The sequence below is a fragment of the Lethenteron reissneri genome, chromosome 11 (genome assembly GCF_015708825.2).
Source record: "Lethenteron reissneri isolate LAM-NWPU_2019-01 chromosome 11, ASM1570882v1, whole genome shotgun sequence".
In the NCBI taxonomy this organism is placed as follows: Eukaryota; Metazoa; Chordata; class Hyperoartia; order Petromyzontiformes; family Petromyzontidae; genus Lethenteron; species Lethenteron reissneri.
Genome location: NC_083789.1, coordinates 598,181 through 623,505, shown reverse-complemented (window position 1 = coordinate 623,505; position 25,325 = coordinate 598,181). Strand labels below are relative to the sequence as shown.

The 25,325-nt window shown below is 49.5% G+C and overlaps 2 protein-coding genes across 3 annotated transcripts in view; one reads left to right on the top strand and one right to left on the bottom strand.

The window, feature by feature from the left end:
- Window positions 1-20,257, top strand: part of CFAP91 (cilia and flagella associated protein 91) — a 32,799-nt gene extending 12,542 nt beyond the window's left edge. Inside the window, exons 11-18 of one of the 2 annotated variants that reach the window (XM_061549681.1) lie at window positions 145-255; window positions 2,933-3,004; window positions 3,877-4,023; window positions 13,460-13,681; window positions 14,478-14,626; window positions 14,765-14,856; window positions 17,188-17,264; window positions 18,577-20,257. In XM_061549681.1, coding sequence (XP_061405665.1) covers window positions 145-255; window positions 2,933-3,004; window positions 3,877-4,023; window positions 13,460-13,681; window positions 14,478-14,626; window positions 14,765-14,856; window positions 17,188-17,264; window positions 18,577-18,582 — 876 coding nt within the window. In that variant the 3' untranslated portion in view covers window positions 18,583-20,257. Of the gene's footprint in view, window positions 1-144; window positions 256-2,932; window positions 3,005-3,876; window positions 4,024-13,459; window positions 13,682-14,477; window positions 14,627-14,764; window positions 14,857-17,187 lie in introns of both variants that reach the window. The other variant, XM_061549680.1, reaches the window with a different exon arrangement.
- LOC133341220 (uncharacterized) lies at window positions 4,847-12,039 on the bottom strand. Its single transcript, XM_061549682.1, has 2 exons — window positions 10,226-12,039; window positions 4,847-6,420 (listed from the first exon to the last, which is right to left on the bottom strand). Exons 1-2 carry the CDS (start codon window positions 11,543-11,545, stop codon window positions 6,406-6,408), a joined length of 1,335 nt encoding a protein of 444 aa, XP_061405666.1. The 5' UTR covers window positions 11,546-12,039; the 3' UTR covers window positions 4,847-6,405.
- Window positions 20,258-25,325: the final 5,068 nt, after the last annotated feature.

Below are 25,325 nucleotides of genomic sequence, written 5' to 3'. Positions count from 1 at the left end.
GTCCAGTGACCATCTGAATTTGTCTCTTATGTCTCTTTTATCTCTCGTGTGTCTCATGCCTTACGCATCTTACGCATGTCTCATTGTCTCTTGTGCCTGGGGTTCCAGTGTTGTGTCCGTGTGTCTACTGCATTTCTGTTTCAGGCCTTGAGGGAGCGTCGTGAGATGCAGGTGTCACCGCCCCTGCGTTTCCTGGAGCAAGTAGAGAAACCAGAACCAAGGCCTCCCACACCAACCACTCACACATCCAGTCAGGTAAAAAGACAGAGATCCTCTGCTTAGCCTCATAGACTATAGTGGTAAGTGCTGTTTGTGAGATCAATACTCGCCATTCGCCACTAAGTGACAGTGACGTCACCATGGCGCCTGTGCCAGGCCAGGTGCACTTTGAGGCCACGTGAAGTGTTGAAGGCTCACTGACAGGAGGTCACGGGACAGACCCAGGTGCCATGGATTGGCTGACTGAGATGACTGGTAGATGCACCAGCTGTACCTCCTACTGTGCCAACTTCCTGCATTTTAGCCACCGGGCACTCCGCTCGTTGTTGTGAGCATCGCTCCTCTGGCCTGAGTTGTTGTTGGAAGGCGACTGCCTCCAACTGCCCAGCAGCGTCGTTCACGAGCCTCCTCTACAGAGGCCATCTTGACAACGCTGGTACCAGTCTTCGGCAAGTTCACTCAGCTCCACATCCCCCCGTACCTTTTCAGTCCATCTCTTCTCCAGCCCATGTTTGGCCTGTTTAGCCCTCTCTATGTGGCCAAACAGAAGCTGCTTAGGCATGCACTGGCTGGGCATGTGTAAGAGACATATCTATACAGACCCATATATACCAATACACACCTATCCATACCTACCACAACAACTGCACATCACATACCCAGCCAGGTGCATACCTATAAACACTTAAACACACTGGGACACAACAATTGCACACATACAGTACCTTGTACACACCTATTAACATAATCTAAACTTAGTCGGGTGAGCGCATCAGTACATACTTACACATTGTAGGTCTTGTGAAGGGCCTCTGCCCAGTGTTTGTACCTGGTTGAGGTTGCTGGCCAGTACTTGATCCAGTATTTTTCTGCTCCAGCTGTAGTCAGCATGCCCTCTCATAGCTCTACCAGATATCAGGGTGCCCTAGTGAATCTTTTTCCTGCAGGCCAGCCACCTGATAGTACAGAGGCATGAACCCATTGTACCGCCTTTGGAGGCTGCCCTTATCAGCAGGTGTATAATGTGGAGTTTTCTCGTGTCGTTTCACATCTTATCTGGGGACATTGTTGAGGCCAGTAGGCTGGCCATTCCTGCAGATGCGCTGACGTACTTGCACAGTTAACTCTGGTTATATACAATGGCGGAGCCAGGGTTTTCAGGTAGGGGGGGCAACCCCATCCAGCAATGAAAAATGATAGGCGCTGTTAGTAAGTAAGGACTTGTCCCTTGCTTTTTATTTGACGTGTGTGCGGCGATGGCGCAGCCATCGATTGAGCGTCGAACTCGAACCGTGTGTGATCGGCATCGCGCTCGCTGAAGGTGTTGATGCCTTCAGGGAAGTCGTGTACTGTATACGCAACTGCGCACAATTTTGTGAGTCACTTATAACTGCTTTGCTGTTACTTATTGACAATTATGGACTCAGACTATTGTCATATCATCTCATGGAGTCCCTGGCACGTAATAGTATGCTACACAGTGATGGTGGTGGCCGCAAAATGTCAATTTATTACTAATAAACCCCAATGATCCGATCGAAATTAGGGATTTCGATTGGATCATTGGGGGGGCACGTGCCATCCCCCCCCCCCCCCCCCCCCACTGACTCTGCCAGTGGTTATATATATTTCTACTTCTCATGTTATTCTCTGTTGAAAAATGAAGTTAATTTATCTGCTGTAGCAAACAGGAAGGCTTCCACTTCCAATCATAGTTTTTATAGTTATTTCTGCATCTAGGGTATGAAGAGTAATATGTCCATTCATTATCTCCTTGAATCAACTAAACCCTGTTTCTAACAGAAACTCAGATGTGACTGATAACGCTTAATGATCCAAGCCTACACCGTTTTTCACTCTTGCTCGTTCAAATGTAGTTTTTGTGTATGCACCAGAGATAATGTCTCTGATGGTTTGCAGCTGTGACTGGCATCCGCTGCTTGATAGGTGAGGTTTATGACTAGCTTGTGAAGCTGCTTAAACTGTCCTAAGTAACCAACTAAGCCTCACCATAAACCGTGCATAATGAAGGAGATGTAACAGATAGCCAAAATAAATTGGTGGGCCTATTCCCATTTATTACAATATCCCATGACTGATACCGAGAAGGCATTCTACAGTCTACGGGTTTATGTAAGTTAAACTATTGACTGCTGCAAGCATGATTGGTGGTATGGGTTATGAAGCAGGTGAAGAATGTGGAACCCCATTTTCCACATCCTCCCATCATTAAAGGGTTCAAGCATGTTGAGGACTCGGGCAACCAGACTGAATGTTTTGTTTCATCTGCACTGTGTTCACCTCCACAGTGCAGGTCACAACAACTCACTCGCCCAACTACCCACTCAGTCACTCACTTACCAGCTCACCTACCTACTCACCTCACTGCAGGTCCCATCATATTTATTTATGCTTCTTTGCTAACACTGCTCCACTTTGGAATTCCCTCCCATTGTCTCTTTTCCAAAGACATTATTACCTTGTTCATTTCAGAAAACGTGTTAATTCTTTATCGATATTTTGTACAACTTTGACGGTGGTGTTTGTTGTTGGCTACTTGACATTTTAGGCATATGGGTCTGTGCTCAGCAACTGTGTTCTAAAAATCTGCAAATATTTTATGTCTGCTCTGGTCCTAGACACGATCAATAACTATACAATCCTGAGTGTTTGGATCATGCTTCCTCCCCATGCGTTGCTCCCATACCTGTAGGAGGAGGATAAGAGGGAACTGGCCGCCATTTTTCTGCAAAAACTTCTGCGTGGGCGGTCCACTCAGAATGAGGTGCGTGGCAGTGGTGCAACCTGCCCACTGAAATATGTAACAGATACCCTGTGACATCGCATACACTTATCACACACCACATACTCACTGACACCTCATCACACATGGTGACAACTCAACACTGGCTTTCATCACTAATATCTGAGCACACACCACATCCATGGAAATCTCAACTAATACCTTCACCTTGCCACACTACAAGCTCAGACACCTAATAATGACAATTTCAACATGGATATCTTGTCACTGACATCTTGTCACCATATCTAAGATTGTTTTACCACTCTGAGTCAGCGTACCTCGGTGGATGTCACCTGAACAGGTTTTAAGAGGCCAGTGATTAAACCTATAGCCACCGATACATTTTAAATGACAGGTGATGTACTGGAGAGTAATATAGACACCCCTGATGAAGACTGCTATGTCTTGCGCAGCCTGACTGTTGAAACGTGTTGGCAAAAACCTGCAAAATTTGAGGCGTTTCCTGTCATTTTTCCTCAGCAGCAGCTTTTCAGAAGTATTTAAAAGTCATGTCCCAAACTGCACCTTGCTCTATGCTGCCTTGTACTTCTGTACAAGTTGTTGCATGCTGTTTATTTAGTTATTTAGTAGTTGAGGAAGCCAGGTAATATCACTGCCCAGGTCTCTTTATCACAGTACCCCAAATAGATCACAACTGCTTATGATCTTGGCCCATGTGAACTGAGGTTGTTTCTTGTACGAGGACAGCATGATCATGACAGTATGGGCACTGTTTCTACAAGTGTGGAATCAAATGGGCATTGTTGCAGCCTCAGCACAAACACTTTGGATGTGGATATGAAACATGTGTCTGTATCCCTGAGTCCCTGTGTCTTCATCTCCTGGTGCAGATGTTTGAGCAGAAGGAGTTGAGGCTGGAGCTGATCCGGGAGGTTCGCAGCACACATGCGCTGCAGGCAGCAGAGCAGGCAGCATTGCGAGCCACCAAGCAGGCCACACTTGCATTGCAGAGACAGCACGCGGTGCACCAGAATCAGGTACCCACGTGACTTGCAGCACACTATGAACCACTAACTTATGAAAAGATGTACTTGGAGAGTCAGGTACTTACAATGTCACATACTCAGAGACCCACATATTCCAACTATACACATGGTAGGTATACAGTAGAACCTCGGAGATCGAACGCCCCAGAACTCGAACAATTCGGTGATCGAATAAGATTTTCGACCATTTTTTGCCCTGGACGTCAAACAAGAATTCGGAGGCCGAACAACTGGAAAGAACCGGTTTGGGCCGAGATGCGTAGCCAGGGCAACCGAGACAAAGGCGAACGACCTAGTTTACACGTAGCTCTCGCCCAGTGCAGACCCGCAAAACATCTTCATCAGTTTTTAGTAAAAAGGCCCTCAAGTGAATCAAAGTTAGTGCTAGAAAAAAGGCGAAGAAAAGAAAGAACCCCAGAAGGGCAGTTACCCAACGTTTTTATGGAGGGGGACTCTCCTTCCAAGCAACACCGACACCTCCTCCTCCCCTCCTCACCACCTTCCACTCAAGCCATCCACTCTCCTTACTACAGGTAAAGTGAAGTTCGATTTCATTTATTATATTAATTATAACTGTGTTTCTTGTTTTTTGTATGCTTTTATGTACTGTACTGTATTTTAATATTGTAAACGTTGTGTAAAAATGGCCCATAATAGGAGCATCCTTGGGTGGGGAACCAATTAATGCTATTTCCATTCATTCTTATGGGGAAAATAGATTCGGTGTTTGAACAAATCTGAGATCCCTTCAAGCGACCTCTGATCCACAGACATAGGGCAGCACTTGCCACTCTTTTTGCATATGAGAGTGAGGTTCGTGACATGACAGCAAAACTGATATTTTAAGTCTCAGCGTTTGAATGTTGCCAAATTAAGTGCAGAAAAAATGTGTTGCTGTTTTTGTGCAGTCATTGGTGACTGGGTTTACTCTGATGAGCATGGTTGGCTATGTATGGTGCAAAAGAAGTTATACATATGTAGTAAGTTGATGAGGAGACGATGAGGAAGTTGAGACACACTGTTTATTAACTCCGGGACAGATACAATAGTTGAAGGGGTATCGGCCCCTTCACCCGTACTATGGGAAACCCACCCTAGTACTAAGCCCTCTGTCCTGTCCCCCAGTCCTCCTCTACTGGGCTACGGGAGGCTGACTGATCTGGCCCTGGCAAGCACAGATCTCGGCACCAGCTAACCAGCCTTGCCCTGATAAGGGCAGCGGTCTGGAAGCTCTTGGGCCGCGCCACTGGCTTACCCGGCTCGGCCCTTATAAGGACGGCGAGACCGGGGAGTCCCAGGGCCTAATCTCCGAGTCTTGGATCTTCACTGGTCAGCTTCGTGTCGAACTGCCTCGAGCTCTTTGGGTTCCACCTTTTATAGGGATCGCCTCCGAGGGCTGGGGGCGTGGGCAATAACTGATGCGGACGTCGGTGTGACCCCCCGTGTATGTGAGTGCCGACAGCCCTGTGTTTGTTGTCCGCCGTTTCTCCCGTAATAACCCCTACATCACCCCCCCCTGTACAGCTCGCAGCCGTCCCGGCTGCAACAATCCCTCAACCCCCAAGAATAAAGATTAACACCGTCAATACACGTGTGCCTCGTAACAGTAACAATAACAAGAACAAGCGTAACATCAACCGATGGTTCCCTAAAAAAAAAAAAACCCCCCACCCGGAACCGCAACACATATACAGAACGGTATAACAGCACATGCAATCAGCATATCGCGATCACACGCGTACATTGAAGCACAATAGCAAGCAAATCTGCAGGCGACCAACACACCATCAATCCCGTCGTAACTTTTCAACCACAACACAGTTATTCCCTCTCATGCAACGACCGCATCGCACACAGCACCTCGCAGCATAATACAGCCCAAAAAAAACATTTTTTTTTTTTCAATTAAGCCCATCGCGCACGGTGACCCACGAGATGGTACAGCACAGGATACCCGACGCTCCCACGTTAATAATTAACTTTACCATCAAGATAACAACTCCACGCAGCAGCGCACACACTCCCTTTGAAACTCAGCAACCACAGCAGACTCTCCGTCCATTCCCAACACACGCACACACTTACATGGACAGCAAGCAACAAGCAGATAGCGTGGTCATCGTTATTACACACACATACAACCATTAAAAAAAACATATATACAATGAGCGGGTTCCGCAGCAACGGAACACGCGCGGAAAGCTAATCATAACAACCGGCGCGTTTTGGCGCGAGTCCGTGCAGCGGGCCCGTCACAAGGGGCCGGCTTGGTAGAGTCAGTGGCAGGTGTCGCATCAGCAGGTGCCTGGTCGTCCGGTTTCCCGGACGTGCCAGCGCCGCCCCCCACGGGGGAGGCTGGCAGCCCAGAGGGCTTCAGTCCTGGGGCTCCTGAAGACGGGACAGTCATTAGTGGATCAGAGGCTGGCATCGATCCCGCCCCCCCGGAGTCAGAGGACTCCCCACATGTTCGGCCATTTACGTGGGAGGAAGCGTGCGGAGCAAAAAATGGCTTTAACCGTGAAGGGTGCACAAACCACCGACGCTTCCCCCACTTAATGCGCACACATTGAGGCCGCACAACCTGCACAATTTCAACGGGGCCCCTCCATGGTCGCAACAACTTAGCCGAGGTGGCCAATGGCACCTGAGGGCAGTGCAACCATGCTCGGTCGCCCGGGTGCCATTCGTGCGTGTGAGTCCGGCGCGACCGCAATCTCTCGTTTTGTTTCTGGCGAGAGTCAGAGTTTTGCATGGCCGCCTGCCGTGCCTCCGCCAAGCGAAGGATGTTAAATTTAACATGGTCGGCGATTTTCGACTTAGCATGAGGCGCGGCAATCGTCAGCTGAGTCGCGACAGGCGGGTCAACCTCGCGACCATACATCAAAAAAAATGGCGAGAACCCGGTCGCCGCGTGAGGAGCCATCCTGTATGCCGCCAGGACTCCCCCGATCCGTAGATCCCAATCGTTTTGGGACTCAGATACCTGGTGGGATAGCATGGACGTAAGAGTCCTATGCAAGCGTTCCACCATCCCATCCGTTTGTGGATGGTAAGGCGAGGTACGAACTTTCTTTGTACCCAAAAGGCCACATACCTCGTGTAAAAGGGTACTAGTGAAATTCTTTCCCTGATCGGTCAACAACCGTTCCGGAGCGCCTTTGTCGAGGACGTAGCCCTGAACAAAAGCCTCCGCAACGGCCGCTGCGGACTGGTTGGCGAGGGGCCAAGCCATAGGCCATCGCGTGAAATATTCCACGCCAACCAGCAGGTACTTATTACCCCTCGGCGTGGAAGGAAACGGTCCCAAAATATCAAGGGCGACCAGCTCGTTAACCCGGGTGACCGAAATGGACTGGAGCGGTGGACTGGCTCCCTTCGCCGGCGGCTTCCGTTGTGCACACTGGGTACAGGACCGCAGCAGATCGTCCACGTCTCTTGCCATGCCCGGCCAAAAGTAATTAAGCTGGAGCATGGCAAGTGTTTTGAGGGTACCCAGGTGCAGGAGCCGTTCATGAGCAGCCCATACAGCCCTACCCCTCAACGTGGAAGGCACCACCAGCCTGTGACGGCGGATCGTCCCGTCCCAATGCATGAGTAAGCCCTGGCACCACCCCCATGAGTCAACGCCCGACTTCCCTTGACCTGATCCTTCCGCGCGACGTCGTAGCGCCAGGAGGGTCGCATCCTCCATTTGGAGGCGACCCCACTCAGTACTTGACAAGCCAAGTAGGGAATCACTCCCACCCTCCGAAATAGGACCAGCGTCCGAAGGAGTATCAACTGCGGCCGCAAGAACCCGATCCCGGCCGTCACTTGCCGATTTGCAACGGCCCGAACCCAAGAAACAAGTGCAATCCGGGGCGATCGGCAGGCGTGATAGGGCATCGGCGTTGGTGTGGCGAATCCCCTTCCGGTAAGTTGTCTCAAAATCGAAATCCTGCATGATCTCGAGCCATCGGGACAACTGCCCCGATGGCTGGTTAATTCGTAGGGCATACTGCAACGCTGCATGATCTGTACGGACGGTGAAATGCCGGCCGTACAGATATGGCCGGTACTGTTGGATAAAGAACACGATAGCCAACAGTTCGCGGCGGGTGACGCAGTACCGCTGCTCGGCCGGGGACAGTACTCTACTACCATAAGCCACAACGCGCTCCACGCCACCCACAATTTGTGACAGCACGCCTCCAATCCCGGTATTGCTTGCGTCCGTGTCGAGCACGAACGGCATGGAAAAATCGGGGTAGCTTAACGGCGGGGCCCCCACCAGGGCATCCCGAAGAGAGACAAAAGCGGCGTTCTCCACCGGCCCCCAATGAAATTTGACCCCTTTTGACGTCAAGGCATGTAGTGGCTTAGCGATGGAAGCAAAGTCCGCAACAAACCGGCGGTAATATGAAGCAAAGCCGATGAAGCTTCTAACCTCCCCCACCGAGGTGGGAATAGGCCAGGAGCTGACACAACGCGTTTTGGCGGGATCGGTTGAGATACCTGACCGGCCGACGATGTGACCCAAATATTTAACAGATTCGCGCAGCAAATGGCACTTTTGTGGCTTGAATTTCAAATTAGCAGCGCGCATTTTGAGAAAGACGGCCCGAAGCCTATCAAGGTGTTCCTCGAACGTCTTACTGAATACGATAACGTCATCCAGGTAAATCAAACACACCTCCCATTGCAAGCCAGCGAGGACCAATTCCATCAGGCGCTGGAACGTCGCGGGAGCAGAGTGTAATCCCATGGGTAAGCGATTGAATTGGAAGAGGCCGTGCGGCGTTCGGAAAGCTGTTTTGGGCCTGGATTCGTCGTCCAAGGGAAGTTGCCAAAATCCTGAGAGCAAATCCAAAGTGGAAAAGAATCGCGATCCCGCGAGGGCATCCAGCGATTCGTCCATTCGAGGAAGCGGATAAGCATCGGCCACCGAGATCTTATTTAATCGCCGGAAATCAACGCAGAACCTTAGGGACCCGTCGTGCTTTTTGACCAACACTATGGGTGCACCCCAAGGGCTGGTCGAGGGAGAAATGATGTCCGATTTCAACATGTCATCTACAGCCGATTTGACATGATCCTTTTCGGCGGGACTTAACCGAAAAGGATTTTGGCGGATAGGAGCGTTGTCACCGGTGTCAATATGGTGGCGTAGCAATTTGGTACATCCGATATCGTATTTGTGTTTACTGAAGACGTCGGAAAATTCTCGCAATAAGGCGCGTAATCTAGCACGTTGTGCGTCAGACAGGTCAGGTGACTCAGCACACAACGCATCCAGCCAAACCTCGTCAGCGTCTGAGGCTAATCGCGTTTGAGAATCGGTGGCCACCTGGCCAATGATCGGCGTTTCCGCAGGTACCGGAACCGCATGTGCGAACACGGTACCTTGCGAAACCACTGCCGTCCGTGTCCCGACATTGAGGACCGCGATAAACGGGTCCCCATCCCCTTTAACAATAGTCTGGGCCGTCACCAGATCTGGCCCACTCACCCCGGCTCTAGATGGTCCCAAAATAACGCCCCGGTCAGAGACTCCTTTATCGAACGGTCGACGCAAGCGCAAGGGTACCAACATCTGTGCCCCCGGGGGTACACGCACCGTCCGAGCAACAAGCGCCTGTACCGTAGCACAGGCAACACGCACGGCAGGGGTGGCAGGTAGGAACGTCATACGTCGGCCCGATGGAAGCTCGATGCATTGCTGGTCAATCAGAATTTTGATGGGCAATTTGGCCAAAAAGTCTGTCCCCAACAGGCACGGAATAGCCAGCGAGGAGGAGACGAACACCGGGCCAGATAGTTTAATGTCCCCTATCGAAATTTGCGCTCGAATTTGACCGATAATACCCAACGAGCCCCCATTCGCAGCGTAAAACGGTATATCGACAGGGAGCAACGGGCGACTCTGAACGGGCAGGATATTATAAATCAAATCTGAAATGATAGTTGCCGAAGCTCCCGTATCGACCAATAGCCGTACCTCCACCCCGTCAATATGCCCCGCGACAACGGACGACCCCGCTGATGCAGCCACAACTCGGTGAGCCAACTCGGACCATTGGCCCGGTTGGAGCGCCCTCCCCGACATGCCGCGACCCGACGCACCAGCACCCAACCCCCGAGAATTGTGTATCGGACCATGTGATAGGAAAGTGGGTGTGTGTGCAGGCCGAACATGTGGGGTGCCATGACTTGCCCGAGGATGTTGCGAAGGCTTGTGAGGAGGGCCGTCCGCAGCTCCAGGTCTCGCACCGCGCTGTCGAGGAGCCCGGCATCCGGACGCCACGTGGCCCCGGAGGCCACAATTATAGCAGACGACGAGCGTTCCAGAGGACTTGGGCTGGTCTCGGTGGCTTGGAACGTCCCGAGCCGGTCGCTCGGCAGATCGCCATCCTGCAGAACGATCCGCAGCGAAGGCTCCCTCCATTCCAGAAGAGGTTGCCGCCACGGTGTGTCGTGCAGCAGCTTTGTTCGCCTTCCTCCGCTGGGAGATGAGATTGGCGTGAATGTGCCTTGCAGCCCGCAGTGATGACATATCCGCATCGTCCTGCGCTAAGATGGTGAAGTCCAGATCGTCAGCCAGCAGCAAAATTTTCTCGGCCACCATCGCATCGATCCCCTCTTCATCCATACGCGGGAAAGCGTCTTTCGCCAATGACAGCAGGGCCGTGCGATAAGCGAGTGGCGATTCCTTATCACCCTTCTGCCGTTCATAGAAGAGCTGGCGACAATCGGAGGGCGGCCCATAAACGGTGGCCAGCAGCTGCAGCGCCGACTGAATGGTGGAGCGTGCCGACTTGGGTGCAGCAGTGAGGGTGCCCAGGGCGTCGCCGTCCAATAACGCCGGGAGAGCACACAGCGCCTCGTTGTCCGACCAGCCTGCCATCTCTTGGTGGGCCAAGAACCGGCGCTGGAACCCCCCCCAATCGCCGTCGCTTGCAACAAATACCTGCAGGGCCGGCAGGCGTTGCTGGAATGTCGGCTCCGTCTCCGATCCTCTTGCAGCGTCTCTTGCAGCATCCGTAGCGCGTCCCCGTACTGTATGGTCGGTGCTGGCGTCAGCTGGTGGTGACGTTTCAACCCCTGATAGGCTGCCACCGCGACCCGCCTCCGCCGATGACGTGGCGGCTGCTGGCTGGGCACCGTCTCCCGCGTGACGAGCTGGGACTCCTCCCTCCGCCCCTACTGTCTTCGTGGCGGGATTTTCGAGTCGCCCCGCTGTTGTAAAGGCGGGAGTTTCTGGCGGGCGTTGTCCATCTTCCCGCCGCGTCGCTCCTCCCGGCCCCAGGCGAGTTATTTGTTCCAGCATAGCGGCCGCTGCATACAAGAGCTCCGCCAGCCGCGAGTGAGCCAACGCCAACTCGTCAGTCGACGTCCCGGCCCTCTCCGACGGCCCCGCCGATGTCGGAGCCGGCAGCAGTTGTGCAGGTACGTCGGCGGCGATGTCTTGCACTGCCCCTCCCTCGTCGTCATCCTCTCCTGGGTCTTGGGCACGAGTCTTCCGTCTCGTATCCATGCTTGGCCCACTTCCAACACCAGATGTAGTAAGTTGATGAGGAGACGATGAGGAAGTTGAGACACACTGTTTATTAACTCCGGGACAGATACAATAGTTGAAGGGGTATCGGCCCCTTCACCCGTACTATGGGAAACCCACCCTAGTACTAAGCCCTCTGTCCTGTCCCCCAGTCCTCCTCTACTGGGCTACGGGAGGCTGACTGATCTGGCCCTGGCAAGCACAGATCTCGGCACCAGCTAACCAGCCTTGCCCTGATAAGGGCAGCGGTCTGGAAGCTCTTGGGCCGCGCCACTGGCTTACCCGGCTCGGCCCTTATAAGGACGGCGAGACCGGGGAGTCCCAGGGCCTAATCTCCGAGTCTTGGATCTTCACTGGTCAGCTTCGTGTCGAACTGCCTCGAGCTCTTTGGGTTCCACCTTTTATAGGGATCGCCTCCGAGGGCTGGGGGCGTGGGCAATAACTGATGCGGACGTCGGTGTGACCCCCCGTGTATGTGAGTGCCGACAGCCCTGTGTTTGTTGTCCGCCGTTTCTCCCGTAATAACCCCTACACATACAATGTATGCATTGCTGCTGCAGAGAGCCAAGTCACCTGGTCCCATCACAATAAAACCCCTTGTTAGTTCCACATATACGGGGCTTTTGCCTTGTCGAATTATCCAACATTCCGAATTATGTACAATGGTACTCCTCCTGCCCCAATACAAAACATTTTCCCAATTTGTTTATCAAAAATTAGTTTACAAAAAAGTAACACTTACCATCAGTGCAGTGACATCGCGGGATGTCACTGTGTAATGCCAGCCCTAGAGAGGCACGGCGTGCGGTGTAGCGACATCGCGGACACCACGTGGTGTGGGTGTAGTACCGGCCCTAGAGGGGCTCGGTAAGTGCTGAATGATAGTGCTGGATGGCGCCACGCTTGGCGTGCAGTGTCAGCCCTACAGGACAGGGTGTGGGAGTGCCAGCCGTAGGAAAGGGGTTACTAAAGGCCATGGCACTCGGGTTGACCCGAGAGGATACGTGACCGGTTAGGTCTACAAAATGGGGGCTAGGGGTGGTCATGTGGTTGGGATCCAGATCCTGCTCGAGGATTCTGGAAGGTGGTCGTGGCCAAGGGTGGAGCCAGCCACGCTGCAGAGAATATAAGCCGGGTCCCCCAGAGGGGCCGGCGTTGTTGTTCATCCTGAAGAAACCTTCGTCTACGTTCTACCGAGTCTCCAACACGTGGACCTGGACCCGAGCTGTGGTCCTGGTCCGTAGTAGCTAGTCACGTTGTCATTAGTGTAGTTTGCCTGGTGGTCACCACATTAGGTTGTTATTCTGTTAAGGGGCAGTTACCCCGTGTGATGGTGTTAAATAAATGTGTTGCCTCCAAGTGTACGTCTGCGACTCAGTTGAACTCATTACATCAGTAACCAGCACTGCAGGTGAAGGAGGATTTGGTAGGTTCCATGTGGTAGGTGACATAAGTTGTGGAGGGGGGCTTAATACACTTAGTGTGTACTTACTGTACTGAGGACTATAAAGTCCAAAGCAACAGATCTGCACAAACGCTCACCACGTGCGCCGACACTAGACTGAGTAACTGTTTTGGTTGTGGCGCGCGATGTCGCTCCACGTGTGTGCTGAAATTGGATCATTTGGTACGGAAATTCAGCTCGTGGCGAATTACTAATACTGTATATATGCAGAAAGCGCAGCCGTGCTGAATTATCCCCAATTATGAATAATGATCACATACCGAAATAACGCATCTCTCATTTCATGCCGCTCGAATACATGCTCCACTCGTCGTCAGACACGACATTAGGCACACTGATCCTCAATGTGGTGTGACAATCGTACCATCAGATTGCCATCCTCCGGGGTTTGTGAGACCGCTAAGCAAGAGCCTGTTGCCTTGTTGCAGGTGGAGGAGCGCAGCAGCGTGCTGTCCGCCTGCGAGGGCTCCGCTCTCTCCCATCTGCTGCTGCACACGGCGCAGGAGCTGGAGCGGCTGCAGGTGGAGCGGCGGCTTCATGCCGCGTGCCTCCTGGCCGAGCGGCGGCGGCGGCGTCGCGAGGCCACCGAGGGCGGCCGGCGGCAGCATGAAGAGCGAGCGCGGCGCGAGCACGATGAGGTCTTCAAGCAGGTGGGGCGCCAGTGCAACCGCCTGCATTCGTTAGAGAGCACAGGCGGGTCTAAAAACTCCCAAACGGGGCGGGGGGGGGGGCAGTCTCTAAATTCTAAGCTATTTATATAGGGTCCTACATCAATAAAAAAATGTTAACTGTCTTCTCTAAAAATGTCAAGAATGTACCAATTATCAGGGTCTTAAGGGGGTGTCGGTGATCACTCTCCTTATGATGTTCCACTGTAAGAGGAGTGTGGATGCATGAGCCTTAGTGAAGGTAAGGTTTTCACAGAGCCGTGGAATGATTGAACCTCATTAGGCAAAAGCAAAGTGTTTTCTGTGACAAGGCCACCCGAGTCCGGAGGGAGGAGCAATCTGCAGCCAATGTAAGAGCATGACGACGATGATGATGTTTGCATTGCTGTTTTTGATATTCATTGTCTTGATCTTCAAGTTGCCGTTGATAATATTTGTGATAATGTTGATGGTATGTTATTTATATTGTTGACGATGTTCACATTGTCACTGTACACATTTATAGATTTTCTGAAGGTGATGCCTTGTTCAAATATCATAAAAATTACAATTTAGTCAAATAATGTCATCATCTGTTGACAGATGTACACACGGCCCCTCGAGCATAACCAAACTTCTGCCATTGTTGCCAACAGATTGGTTTGGTCAGGTCAGATGCCACTGGGGAAACATCAGTTGGTGTGTGCCCCACTGTAGGCAGTTTTGGTTAATGGCACAAAGTTACGTGGGAAATTATGGTGTTGATTGTTCTACTTTTCTGTGGTGGTTGTGTTTTTAGGTGGTTGGGGTTCACCAGGCCACAGTGGATGAGTTCCTCGAGTCTGTGCTTCTCAATGCCATGGAGTCGACATCTGAGGCTCAGGCTCGGCTCGAGGTGCAGATCTTGACAGAGCAGCTCGACGAGATGAGCCGAGAGACACGGCACAGGTAGAGCACAGAGCCAGCACAAGCAGAACACGGACACTGCAGAGGTGCAGCGGCCACAGCACACTTGTTGCCAGCTGTTGTTGGTTGTGATCATGTTTGCTGATGTCTTTTATTGAGTTGTTGTCAACTGTGCTGCAGTCTGACTCCACATCAGGCCCAAGAGGTGGTGGCGGAGTTGGTTCATGGATTTCTCATTCCAGAGACACAGCGGAGGGAAGTACGAGAAAAAGGTGAGGCAGGTGGGGGCAGCAGGGTGGTGGTGCAGTGGTGGTGACACTCGTGCCTCGCAGCAAGAAGGGCCTTGGTTCGATTGCTGACTCGGGCGCCTTCCAGTTTGTATCTTCTACCTTAGTTCTTTGGATTGTGTGTCTACCTTTCTTTTGACAGAGTGAGTGTATGGAGTTTGTTCTCCGCCTGTTCTGCATGAATTTCCTTCGGGCTCTTCGATTTCCTCCCATAGGTAAAAAAAATATACAATGTAAGTGGTATTGGCCAAACATGCCAATTACTTGCACATTGCCCAATTGAGATTACACATAGCAACATTTGCCTCTACTGCGAAACAGCTTAAGATTTCCAGCTTAAGCTTTCCAGCTTAAAATACGCTGCCAAGCTTAGCAGTGTTCATTGGGATGCTGTCTTTCCGACAGCTCTGTTTCTTTACCTGAGGACGGCTGCTTGCGTTGTGGCCGAAACGTCGTGAGAATTTTATTTTATTATGTTTAATTTTTATTATCTTATTATTTCCCTTCTATGTGACTTTACCGAAGCAACCAAGAATATGAAACATGGCCCAGGCTAGTGAAAAGTTCGACTAAAACATGCGATTGAATAATCCGGTACAAGAGATATAAAAGGATCTGGAGCTTGCTGAGAGATGGTACCATTGGTGTCAGAATCAGCCTGTCTGAAGGATGCTTGTGAATGAGGCTAATGATTAATAATTTACCATCTGCCAGTCCCCCCACGTTAACTCACAACATTGTCTTTTTTCTTTTGGTCTCCTGCAAAACAAGTATTTGTCAACTCACATGGACGATGTTCATAATCTGTGCATTATATAGAGCTTGTGTACTGCCTCAGCAAGTCAAGTGCCTTTCATTGCATCTAAAAATTCAAAGGCGACCCCTAGTGGAAGCTGTCCCTATGCAGCACAAGGTGATTCAGCACCGGCCTGCAAGCGGGCATTGTCTGCCAGTTGGGAGTGATAATATAATTATTGCTACGTACAATCCAATTGCAGTAATTTGTGGAAATTTTTTCAAATTTGCACCATGACGCTGCCCTCCAGTGGCCTACTATTTCCAATGTCGGTGGACATTTATTTTGCCCACTGTGAATCAGACAATATGTACTTGTGGATATTACAGCCAAAATATTAGCCAGGGTGAACTTCTGCAACAAACGGCGAACTTGCTGGGCCATCGCCCCATGTACCCAGCTTGGCATTCACACTGGTGATGGCATCCTCACACTTTGGTAAATCCCAGCTGTTTTACAGTTGTAGAGGAGTACTGCGGGGACCCAACGAGGGGAAACTGCGGGAAGGGGTCCAAGCAAAAAGGGGAGTGCCAGAAGGGCGAGAGAGGAGGGTCAGTAGACAGAGACATCTCCTAGTGAGGGAGCCAGGTAGGAGGGGGGTCAGTAGACAGAGCGAGACGTCTGCTGGTTGGGGAGCCAGGTAGGAGGAGGAGAGCCAGGTAAAAGGGAGGAGCCCGGGCTGAGGGTATACAAGGGTAACCTGGACAGAAGGGGAGGGGTCAGAGACAAAGGAGAGCCAGGGAGAGAGAGAGAGAGGAGCCAGGTAGCAGGTAGAAAGGCTCCTGAGCCGGAGAGACAAAGGAGGCTACGGGTGGAAGGGTACGAGGTAGCCTGGACGAAGGTCGAGGGAGTCGGGAGAGAGGGCTAAGGGACAGGGAGTAGTGAGTACCCGCAACGGAACTAAGAGTGCGGATGTTGGCGTGAATAAACGGCCAGCAGCGCTGAATATTCAACCCTGGTCTCCGTCTGAGTCTACAATCCCACAGGGCATCATGAAGAACGACTCTACACAGTGTTAATGGTTGTAATATTTATGGTCACTCCACTGCTGGATGAGAGGCTCCTCACACTGTGGGTCATGGGGATTTTTTTTACCATATTTCACCACGCTAGTCTGTGTTAGGCAGTGTGTTGATATGGGAACATAAAAGTATAGGACAACAGTGGACTTTGCTGCACTGATGATGCCCACTACACAGTTCCACAGCCTATAATGCCAGTTATGCCAGTTAGCTGCCCATCTAAGCATTATCCAGGCTCCAACTTTATTAGCTTCTTAGATCTGATGAGAATATGTGCATTCCAGGTGATGTGGTTTGATTGATGTATTTGATGGTCACGCTGTTGTTGCTTGTTATTGATTTTTATATTGTAAATGTTGGTGTTGATAATGTTGTTAGTGTTTGTGTTGAAGTGTTAGTGGTATTGGTGTTCAAGGTCGTATAGTGTTGTTGATTATGTTGTTGGTAGCATTAATGCTGATTGTTGTGTTGATGCTGTTGTTGTGTGTGGTTGAGCAGTGAAGGCGGCACAGCGACGCCACCTGGCAGCAGCACATGGAGTTGTACTAGCAGCAGCCAGGAGTACAAAGCAATCGGTAATGCCTAACGATGTATTCACTTATCACAATGGTCATCCTCTTGGGCATGTTCCTGTCTTTGGCTGCCATTCTGTCACCATTCTTGTCCATCAGATATCATCGATTGTAGCAATCTTTCTTGCCCAAGCTCACTTTCCTAAACTGTTGATATAATTTCTATAAATGTTCGTATATCTTGATCTATGTGTTCTCCTGTCTGTCAGTGTAATTCTGTAAGCACGTATCCTTCCATGCTGCTCTGTGGACTTTTGAGCTTTTGTTCCGTTTTCTCAATGTGTCCATACATAAGTTATAGCAGGTAGTATGCAAAGGAAACATTCTTCTTTATGCACATTAGTATGTTACATATCCCGCTGTGAAAACAGATGTAACGTGAGATGCATGACAATGTAGATTGTCATGCATGTTGCAGCCTGCTGCTGAGACTAGTTGGATAAGCAAGTCCAGAATGCATCCCTCTGTAATGCCCAGAAGTGCATTGGCACATTCTGCTGTTCTACACTTGTGTCCCACCAAGTATAGCTAATTGTTTAGTGAACCTATACGCGAATGTTGTTTGCCTATTCATCTTGTGTCCACCCTTGCAGCTCTCTACAATGCTGTTATTTCATGATTTACAGTGATGACATTTTGTTATTCATGTTGCTGCTGGGGCTGTGAACTGTTGCTTAGGCTTGGTCTTCTGCTTCTGCCTCCTTATGTCGCCTATCTCGTTTCGACATGTGATTACTTTTCCCCTTAATCCAGTTTGAGGGCTGGAAATGGCCTCAACTTAATCTCATATGGCCCGTGGCCACATGAGCCCTTCCATTTGGAAATGCCCTGCAAACAATATAGACCCTTCACAGCAGCAACATGTTAGCTCCACTTATCGGGTACTACAAGGATATTTTTTAGACTTGGCAACAGCGTCTAGTTTTAGCGCATAATGGCCTCTTGTAGCGACAGAAGTGACCACGATAGGTGCCAATGTGTGTAGTTGCCGATACCCAAAGGGATTTGAAAGTGTTCTTCGGCTATCGCTAAAGAAGAGGTTCCCTCCCCAGCCTCCCACTCATACGGCCCCGATGTCATATGTGCTATTTGTTATAGGTTTTGGGTTTTATATGTGTCTGTGTAATTTTCTGTAGCTGTGATCTATGGGGTGGGTCCAATGGCTATAGGATTATGGGCTATAGGTTCTGCGTTAAGAACTCAAGATCTCAAGGTGCTGGCATATGTATGTTGAACTTCTTTCACACCGTACGTAGCCACCCATGCTTATCTGGACCAGTGGAAATCCATGGTTACACTTATTTTTTCTCCACAGGAGTGAGGTGGCAGACGGTGGCGACGTTGAGACGCAGAGATCGGAGGCTCTCGTATGCGAGACTGTACACGTGTTTGTGTTGGTTACCTATCGGCATACAGAGCAGTACCTGTAGTCTGAGGATTATCCCGCTGTCCATATGGGTTTTCCGAGGCAAACTGGTTTCCTCCCGTATTAGACAAACATGTGTACCTTGCTGCTAACTTTTATAGAAATACGTCTAGACAGATTCACAATACATGTGCGTATTCTGAACAAAATTGCATAGCCTAAAAAACACCAGGTGGTGAGATTGTCAAACGTCACCAAGTGGATGCTATAGTGAGCACCGTTTTGCCTTGTGTGGGGACAAATTTAATCAAAAACTAGGGTTTGTAAAGTTTTTCTTCATATTACCCATCACCGAATGGACACATTTTTGGCTAAAAAACAGTTACCGGTTTTCCGCATACAGCAATATGGAGCAATAAACACACAACTTCTTTTAATTTTTAATGGAGAAATAAAGGGAGTTCCTGGGGTGTGAGGTTAGCACACTGAAGTTGCAACCCAGAGGTCACTGGTTCAATTCGATTTCTACACATGACAGTTGAAACAGGGAATGTGTTTTAAACACCCTCCAGCCTCTGTTCACCCTGCAATAGAAACGGGTTGACCAGTCAATCGGCACACACACCTCCGATTAGCGCAGTTGGCTATATACGGTGCAAAAGAAGTTCAACATACATGGTGGAGTAAAGTATGGGTACACCCGCCTCTTCCAAGACTTTTGATTAGTGTCGAAGAGTAGGCCAAATACCCCCTAGAGCTCCCTCTAGTGGAGGCTCTTCCACCAGCAGTGGTGTGAGTGAGCAATTGCAGGATTGCACCTGTAACTTTAAACAGAAATTCGGTCAAATTAACCTTATGGCGGTACCTCGTGGTACCATCGTACCCCGGCTCTCGCACGATGTCTGTGATGCAGTCATTCTTAGTCTGTTGATGGTCGGCGGTGCGGCAATCGACTCATCTCGACGAGCTGTACACGATGCACTATTCAAAGTTGAATTTTTCGATAAGGGATTTTTTTAATGCTAATGTTTGGCGATTCAACATCGCGGAGTAGCACTGATTTCGGATTGATTGGTACCCCAGTCGCGTAGTTAAGTACACCCCAGAAAAAATAGTGTCCCAGAAATAAAATATTTAATTGCCTCGGCCATTTTGTATTATTTGGTACCCCGGGGTACCGCCATAAGGATCAAATGTCCTGAGGCCACCATACGCTTGTGTGTTTGTGTGTGCCGATCAGTACATTTATTATTAATATCCACTGCAAATAATTACCGATTAACGACTTTAGGAACCAGTAATCGATTCTGAAGATGGTTACCAGTTTACCAGTTGTAAAACAACCCAAGTATAAAAATGCACCGTGTGTTTGCCCATAAAACATAAAGGGCAAAATACTTAAACATCTAAAGCAGAACCCTCGTGAAGGCAAATTGAGACTTGGTCAGCTTCATTGGTTACGTAAACGACTGGCGTTATGATAATACAGTACGAGGTTTTTACAGAATTCAACACCAAATGACAATTTATATTCTTGTAAGGTGAAGAGGGCAAGGTAAGGAACAAGTCAGGGCATACGACAAATGCATACGATGCTTGTCCTGTAAAATAAAGAGTTGATATAACACGATTTCCTTGTGTGACATAAATTAAACTAGCTTTACTACCCGGCTTCGCCCGGGACTTGGATTCACCACGCCAGGCCGCCTTTGTCTCCCCAGTGGCGATGTTCATACACCACACCAGTTACTCGTTTGAGGCTGAGTCGACCTACGGGAGGCCCAGGACCGGTTCAAATAATCGTCACCGGTTATGGCCGTGAGCGGGAATCGAACTCGGGTCGCCGGGTTCGTGGCGCAGCGCGCTAACCACTACACCCACCGCTCCCCCCACACACGCGCGCATGTCCATAGGTACACATACACGCGCTTGCAGACAACTTTCAGGGTGCATACGGCAGTAAACGACTCAAACCATTGCTGTGCGAAGAACGCCTTAGGCCAGCTACATGTATATCGCGGAGGGTTGGGGGGGGATGTGTAAGTGGGTGTAACCCACATGACAGAGATATGACGTCACAGCTCACTTGCCGTGTAAAATATATGTATTATTGCGCCCCCCCCCCCAAAAAGCGTAATTTTCATAATTTTTGCATGGTGTACATTCTGGAAAGTACCCACATGGAAAATGTCAAGTTTGTTGCATGTCGGGAAGTACGCTAAACATTTTGAACATACATTCACAAATTTCCCTTTTTATATATAGATTGACTTTATTTTACTATTTATATTCGGTCTATGTTTCAGATTATTTCGATTTAATTCCTCTGTGCTCAGCCATATTACCCCAGACATGTGGACGAAAGAATCATATCAGAAATATCTGTTGCAGTGAGTAAAATACCAAGCAGGGCACTGCTTGCCCAAGGAAAGAGGTAAATTGTGGTCTTAATTTGTTAAATCCTGGTAATGCATGGCTGACAGAATTGTTATTATCCTTGAGCAGAAGCTGTGCATAAATAACAGCTCCCTGACTGCATAATAATGTGAACTTATTACCGTGCTGCCGCTCAGTTTCGCTCACGCCCGGAGAATGACTCAGGCGTGAGGACACACAGACGAGCAGGAAGACAGCCACGTGGTGAGCTGGCACCAGCAAACGCCCAAGCTCTCCGTTCCTCTATATATTAAGGTGTTATTGGCTAATTAATGTTTACATGTACGAGGAAACTGGAGAAAACCCACGCGTGAGGAGGAAACACTATCGTAGTGTCCTTATCCTGGCCAGCCAAGGTATGGCACCTTTATGCCAACAGGAAGAGTTTTACATTTGTCCGATTCACCAACCCTCGCCTCCACAGTGCTGGATTACAGGCATGCAACACCACCACCCGGTTTATATAAACTACGTAATGCTAATTTTCATATGCAATATTCAACACCTGTAAAATTATAGCTATTAGCATACACGTGCATAACAATGCAGCCCATAGCTTCTTGCATATGTAGTGGGTTCCACAAAAGCGCACACTTGAACTTGGAGGCAACACGTTTATTATAACACCCCAACAGGGTAACTGTATAAACGTACACTGATTAACGACATAGAGTGGTGACCACCACGGGTAACTACACACTCAGACCAGGTTAGTTAACACACTGCCTGGTCCAGGATGCCGTGCGCGAAGACCGAAGATTGAAGACGTAGCCCGGCGGGTTCCATTCCCAGAGGCAGCCCGGATCGGCGCTCGGGACTTCCCTTTGATGTCCCTGAACGTGGCCTGGCCACGCCCCCTTCTGGATCAGTGGCGGCTCGTCAATAGAGGGCGCAGGGGCGCCGCCCCCATCAATATTCAAGAAATATAGATATACAAAATTTATATAAAAATACATAAATAAAATATTTTTTTCATACGATGTGCCGGCTGGTAGTAAGAAAAGCATCAGCATTTAATAAAAACTGGCTTTAATCGGTCAACTATGTTCTATGTTTTTCAATGTGTTTCATGCGGGGCGCCGGACAAATGGATGTCTATGTGAGACTTAAAAATTTCGGACAGCATGTGACCTGAAGCTGGTCTCTAATTGGTTTCTTGAAGATTCTCCTCGGGGCGCAAGTCGTTGCGTCCCTGGCCAATCAGAATTGGATACATGTTATTTTATCCAATCTGATTGGTTCTCGTCACCTGTCATTCAAATTTACGCTCTGGGCCACAACTGCGAGTGCGCAGGCGACACCACTTTGACACTTGCTAGGCTAATCAAATTTTTTGTGTAAACAATGGCAGCAGTTCATCCAAATTCTGTAATTTATTTACAAAAAAATCCTTTCACAAGGCTTTCGCTGGAAGAAATAAAAAAGATAAAGGATCTCGGACCGGACCAACCCGATTTACAAATCCAGCAGCAGGCCAGTGACAGAGGACGAAGCTACACACGAAGCTTCACCCGCGCTTGTTATGAGAAACGGAGGTGGGTGGCTGGATGTGATGTTAGCAATTCTCTTTTTTGTTTTCCCTGTCTTTTATTTCAAAGTGTCGGCACTGAAGTTTTGTGGACAACGACGGGGGTAAGAGACCTCAAACATCTCTCTGACAAATGCAAACGTCATGAAAGTAGCCGCAGCCATATTGATAATAGCATGAAACTAACGTTTTTATGTTCAAGTAGGCAACATGCTTTTTGGTACTTTAGTCTGAAATGTATATAAAAGAGAAACATTTATGTTCAAGTAGGAAACATGCTTTTTGGTACTTTGGTCTGAAATGTATATAAAAGAGAAACATTTATGTTCAAGTAGGAAACATGCTTTTTGGTACTTTGGTCTGAAATGTATATAAAAGAGAAACATTTATGTTCAAGTAGGAAACATGCTTTTTGGTACTTTGGTCTGAAATGTATATAAAAGAGAAACATTTATGTTCAAGTAGGAAACATGCTTTTTGGTACTTCTTTTGGTCTGAAATGTAAATAAAGATCATCAAAATTTATATTCAAGTAGTCAAAATGGTTTTTGGTACTGCTTTATATTTATTTGCCCCCCTCAATAAAATAAAAAAATGCGCCCCCCCAAAAATAAATATCACCAGCCGCCACTGTTCTGGATCCTACTGGAAGGTGCTGGGCCTCATGTCCCGTGTGAAGTGCCCTCTCTCTGGCCGTCACCAGAAGCCTGCCCCCTCGGGCCCGCTTCTATGCCATGCACTCTGGTGCCAGAGAGAGACGCTAACATGCACAGTACCACCCTTCTTCCAATAGTTGGCGCTAGACGCAATAGTGACTCAATATACGTCACTATACATATGCCAGAGTGAATAACAGTGTCACGAGCTGTGGAAACTTGCATATAAGAAACATCTTCAGAAACGGTAACATCAAACTTCAAACAGACCACAAATAAATATTTTCTTTCTTGCATGCAGGATTTTATAAACCCTTTAGATCAGATCAAGCACACTGAGATTGTAGGCATCATTGTAACCGTTCCTGAAGCCACAGGAATTGACTTGGAACAATATTTCCGTCTATCTGCACAGGTGCATGTAAGGTTTTTATGAACACACAATCACCCCTGATCGGGCTACGTGGTGTGACATACAAAATATCAATATTGTAATGGTGCATTTTTTTTTTAAGATGTGCATGACTTGGAATATTCTCAAGCATGGATTTGGCTTGAAATGACATGGACAGCATAGAATTTCAGCTGAGAGAGGGCTTCATAATCCAGCGAAGAGGGCAAAATCTTGCTCCCTTTATAGTGAGTGACAAGACATTTCTGCACAGCCTGCTACAGTGCCGACAGAAGATGCCCAACAGTCATCAATAGACGTGCTGCCATAGCCTGCAAACAAACTTTTATTCCTAAAAAATACATTTAAGACTGTATATATGTGTAACAGCTTAAATACTGCAGGAGACGAGTTGACGGAGGCAGCACGTATTTATTTATAACCCCCTACAGCACAGTCATCTATACAGCCTAGGAACACAGCCTATGGCTACGCGTGCCTGACACCGGCTACGCTCTAAGGTCCTCCGGCTATGTCCTTCCTAGAGGAGGCTATCTGACCCGACCTAGCCAGGGTGCGGGTCCCAACCACTGGCTCATCAAACTCGGCCCTGATAAGGACGTCGGGCTGTGAGTACCCAAGGTCTCACCACTGAGCCACACAGAGTCCCGGCCCTGATACGGGCAGCGGGGCTAGGGGTCCCAGGGTCCTATGTAGCTTGCTCCGTCTTCATTCTTCACTCGTTCCAACGACTCCCGAGCGCTCATGCGCATCGCCTTATATAGCCCTCTGCTCCCCGAGGGGCGGGGCTAGTGCGGACGTCGGTGTAGCCACCCGTATGCGGACCGTGATGTAGACACCGGCTACGCGATGGCTTGCTACATCCCGGTACGTACCACCTCTACATATGTGTAGAGGTGATAGCTACTCATTATTCGGGGACCTATGGTACAGCGTTGCCTCCCTCGGTAAACGGTCGGGGTCAGGGAGAGCTGAGAGCGGATCGTATTTACAGATTCCCGCCAGACAAACGGTCAAGGGTCAGATAAGGGGAAAGAGGATCCAAACGACAGATTGGGAAGAACCAATCAGAAGGGTCCACAAAGTAGCGTGGGATTGGACAAGCCCAGCCACGAACCAGCATAAAAGCCAGAGCGCTGAGAGCTGTGGCTCAGTTCTCCTCACACGAAGACCCAAGCCCGGCTGAAGAAGATAGCACCCTGGACCAAGCCTTCTAGCCCTTCTAAGGGCTGAGGCTCAGTGTTCCAGTGGTCGGGGGAGAATAGGTCCTGGATAGGGCAGGACTCTGGGTCCCAGCCTTACTGCCCTTCTAAGGGCTGAGGCTCTGCGTGACCAGAGGTCGGGGACCCACCGAGCTAGCGGTGGGTCAGTTAGCCTCCCCTAGGTCCCAGCCGGAGGACGCTAGGTTATGCGGGTAGACTCGTGTGTAGTTCCCACCAAGTCCAGAGGCTGTACCTCAGGTTAGCAGGTAGGCTGTGTGTAGGGGACGTCCCGCCAAGCCCGGAGGCTGTACCTCCTCAGGTTAACGGGTAAGGGGACCGTATACCCCTTGTGTGTTAGGGACCGTGTCGAAGAAAGACAATAAACAGTGTGTGCCTCAAAGGAGTTTATTCGTCCGTGATTCAAGACACTACATATGTATAAAGAATGAGCTCTATGAGGCCAC

Coding starts and splice junctions, on each gene's coding strand:
- LOC133341220 (XM_061549682.1), bottom strand. CDS start 11,545: ATGGATACGAGACGGAAGACTCGTGCCCAAGACCCAGGAGAGGATGAC.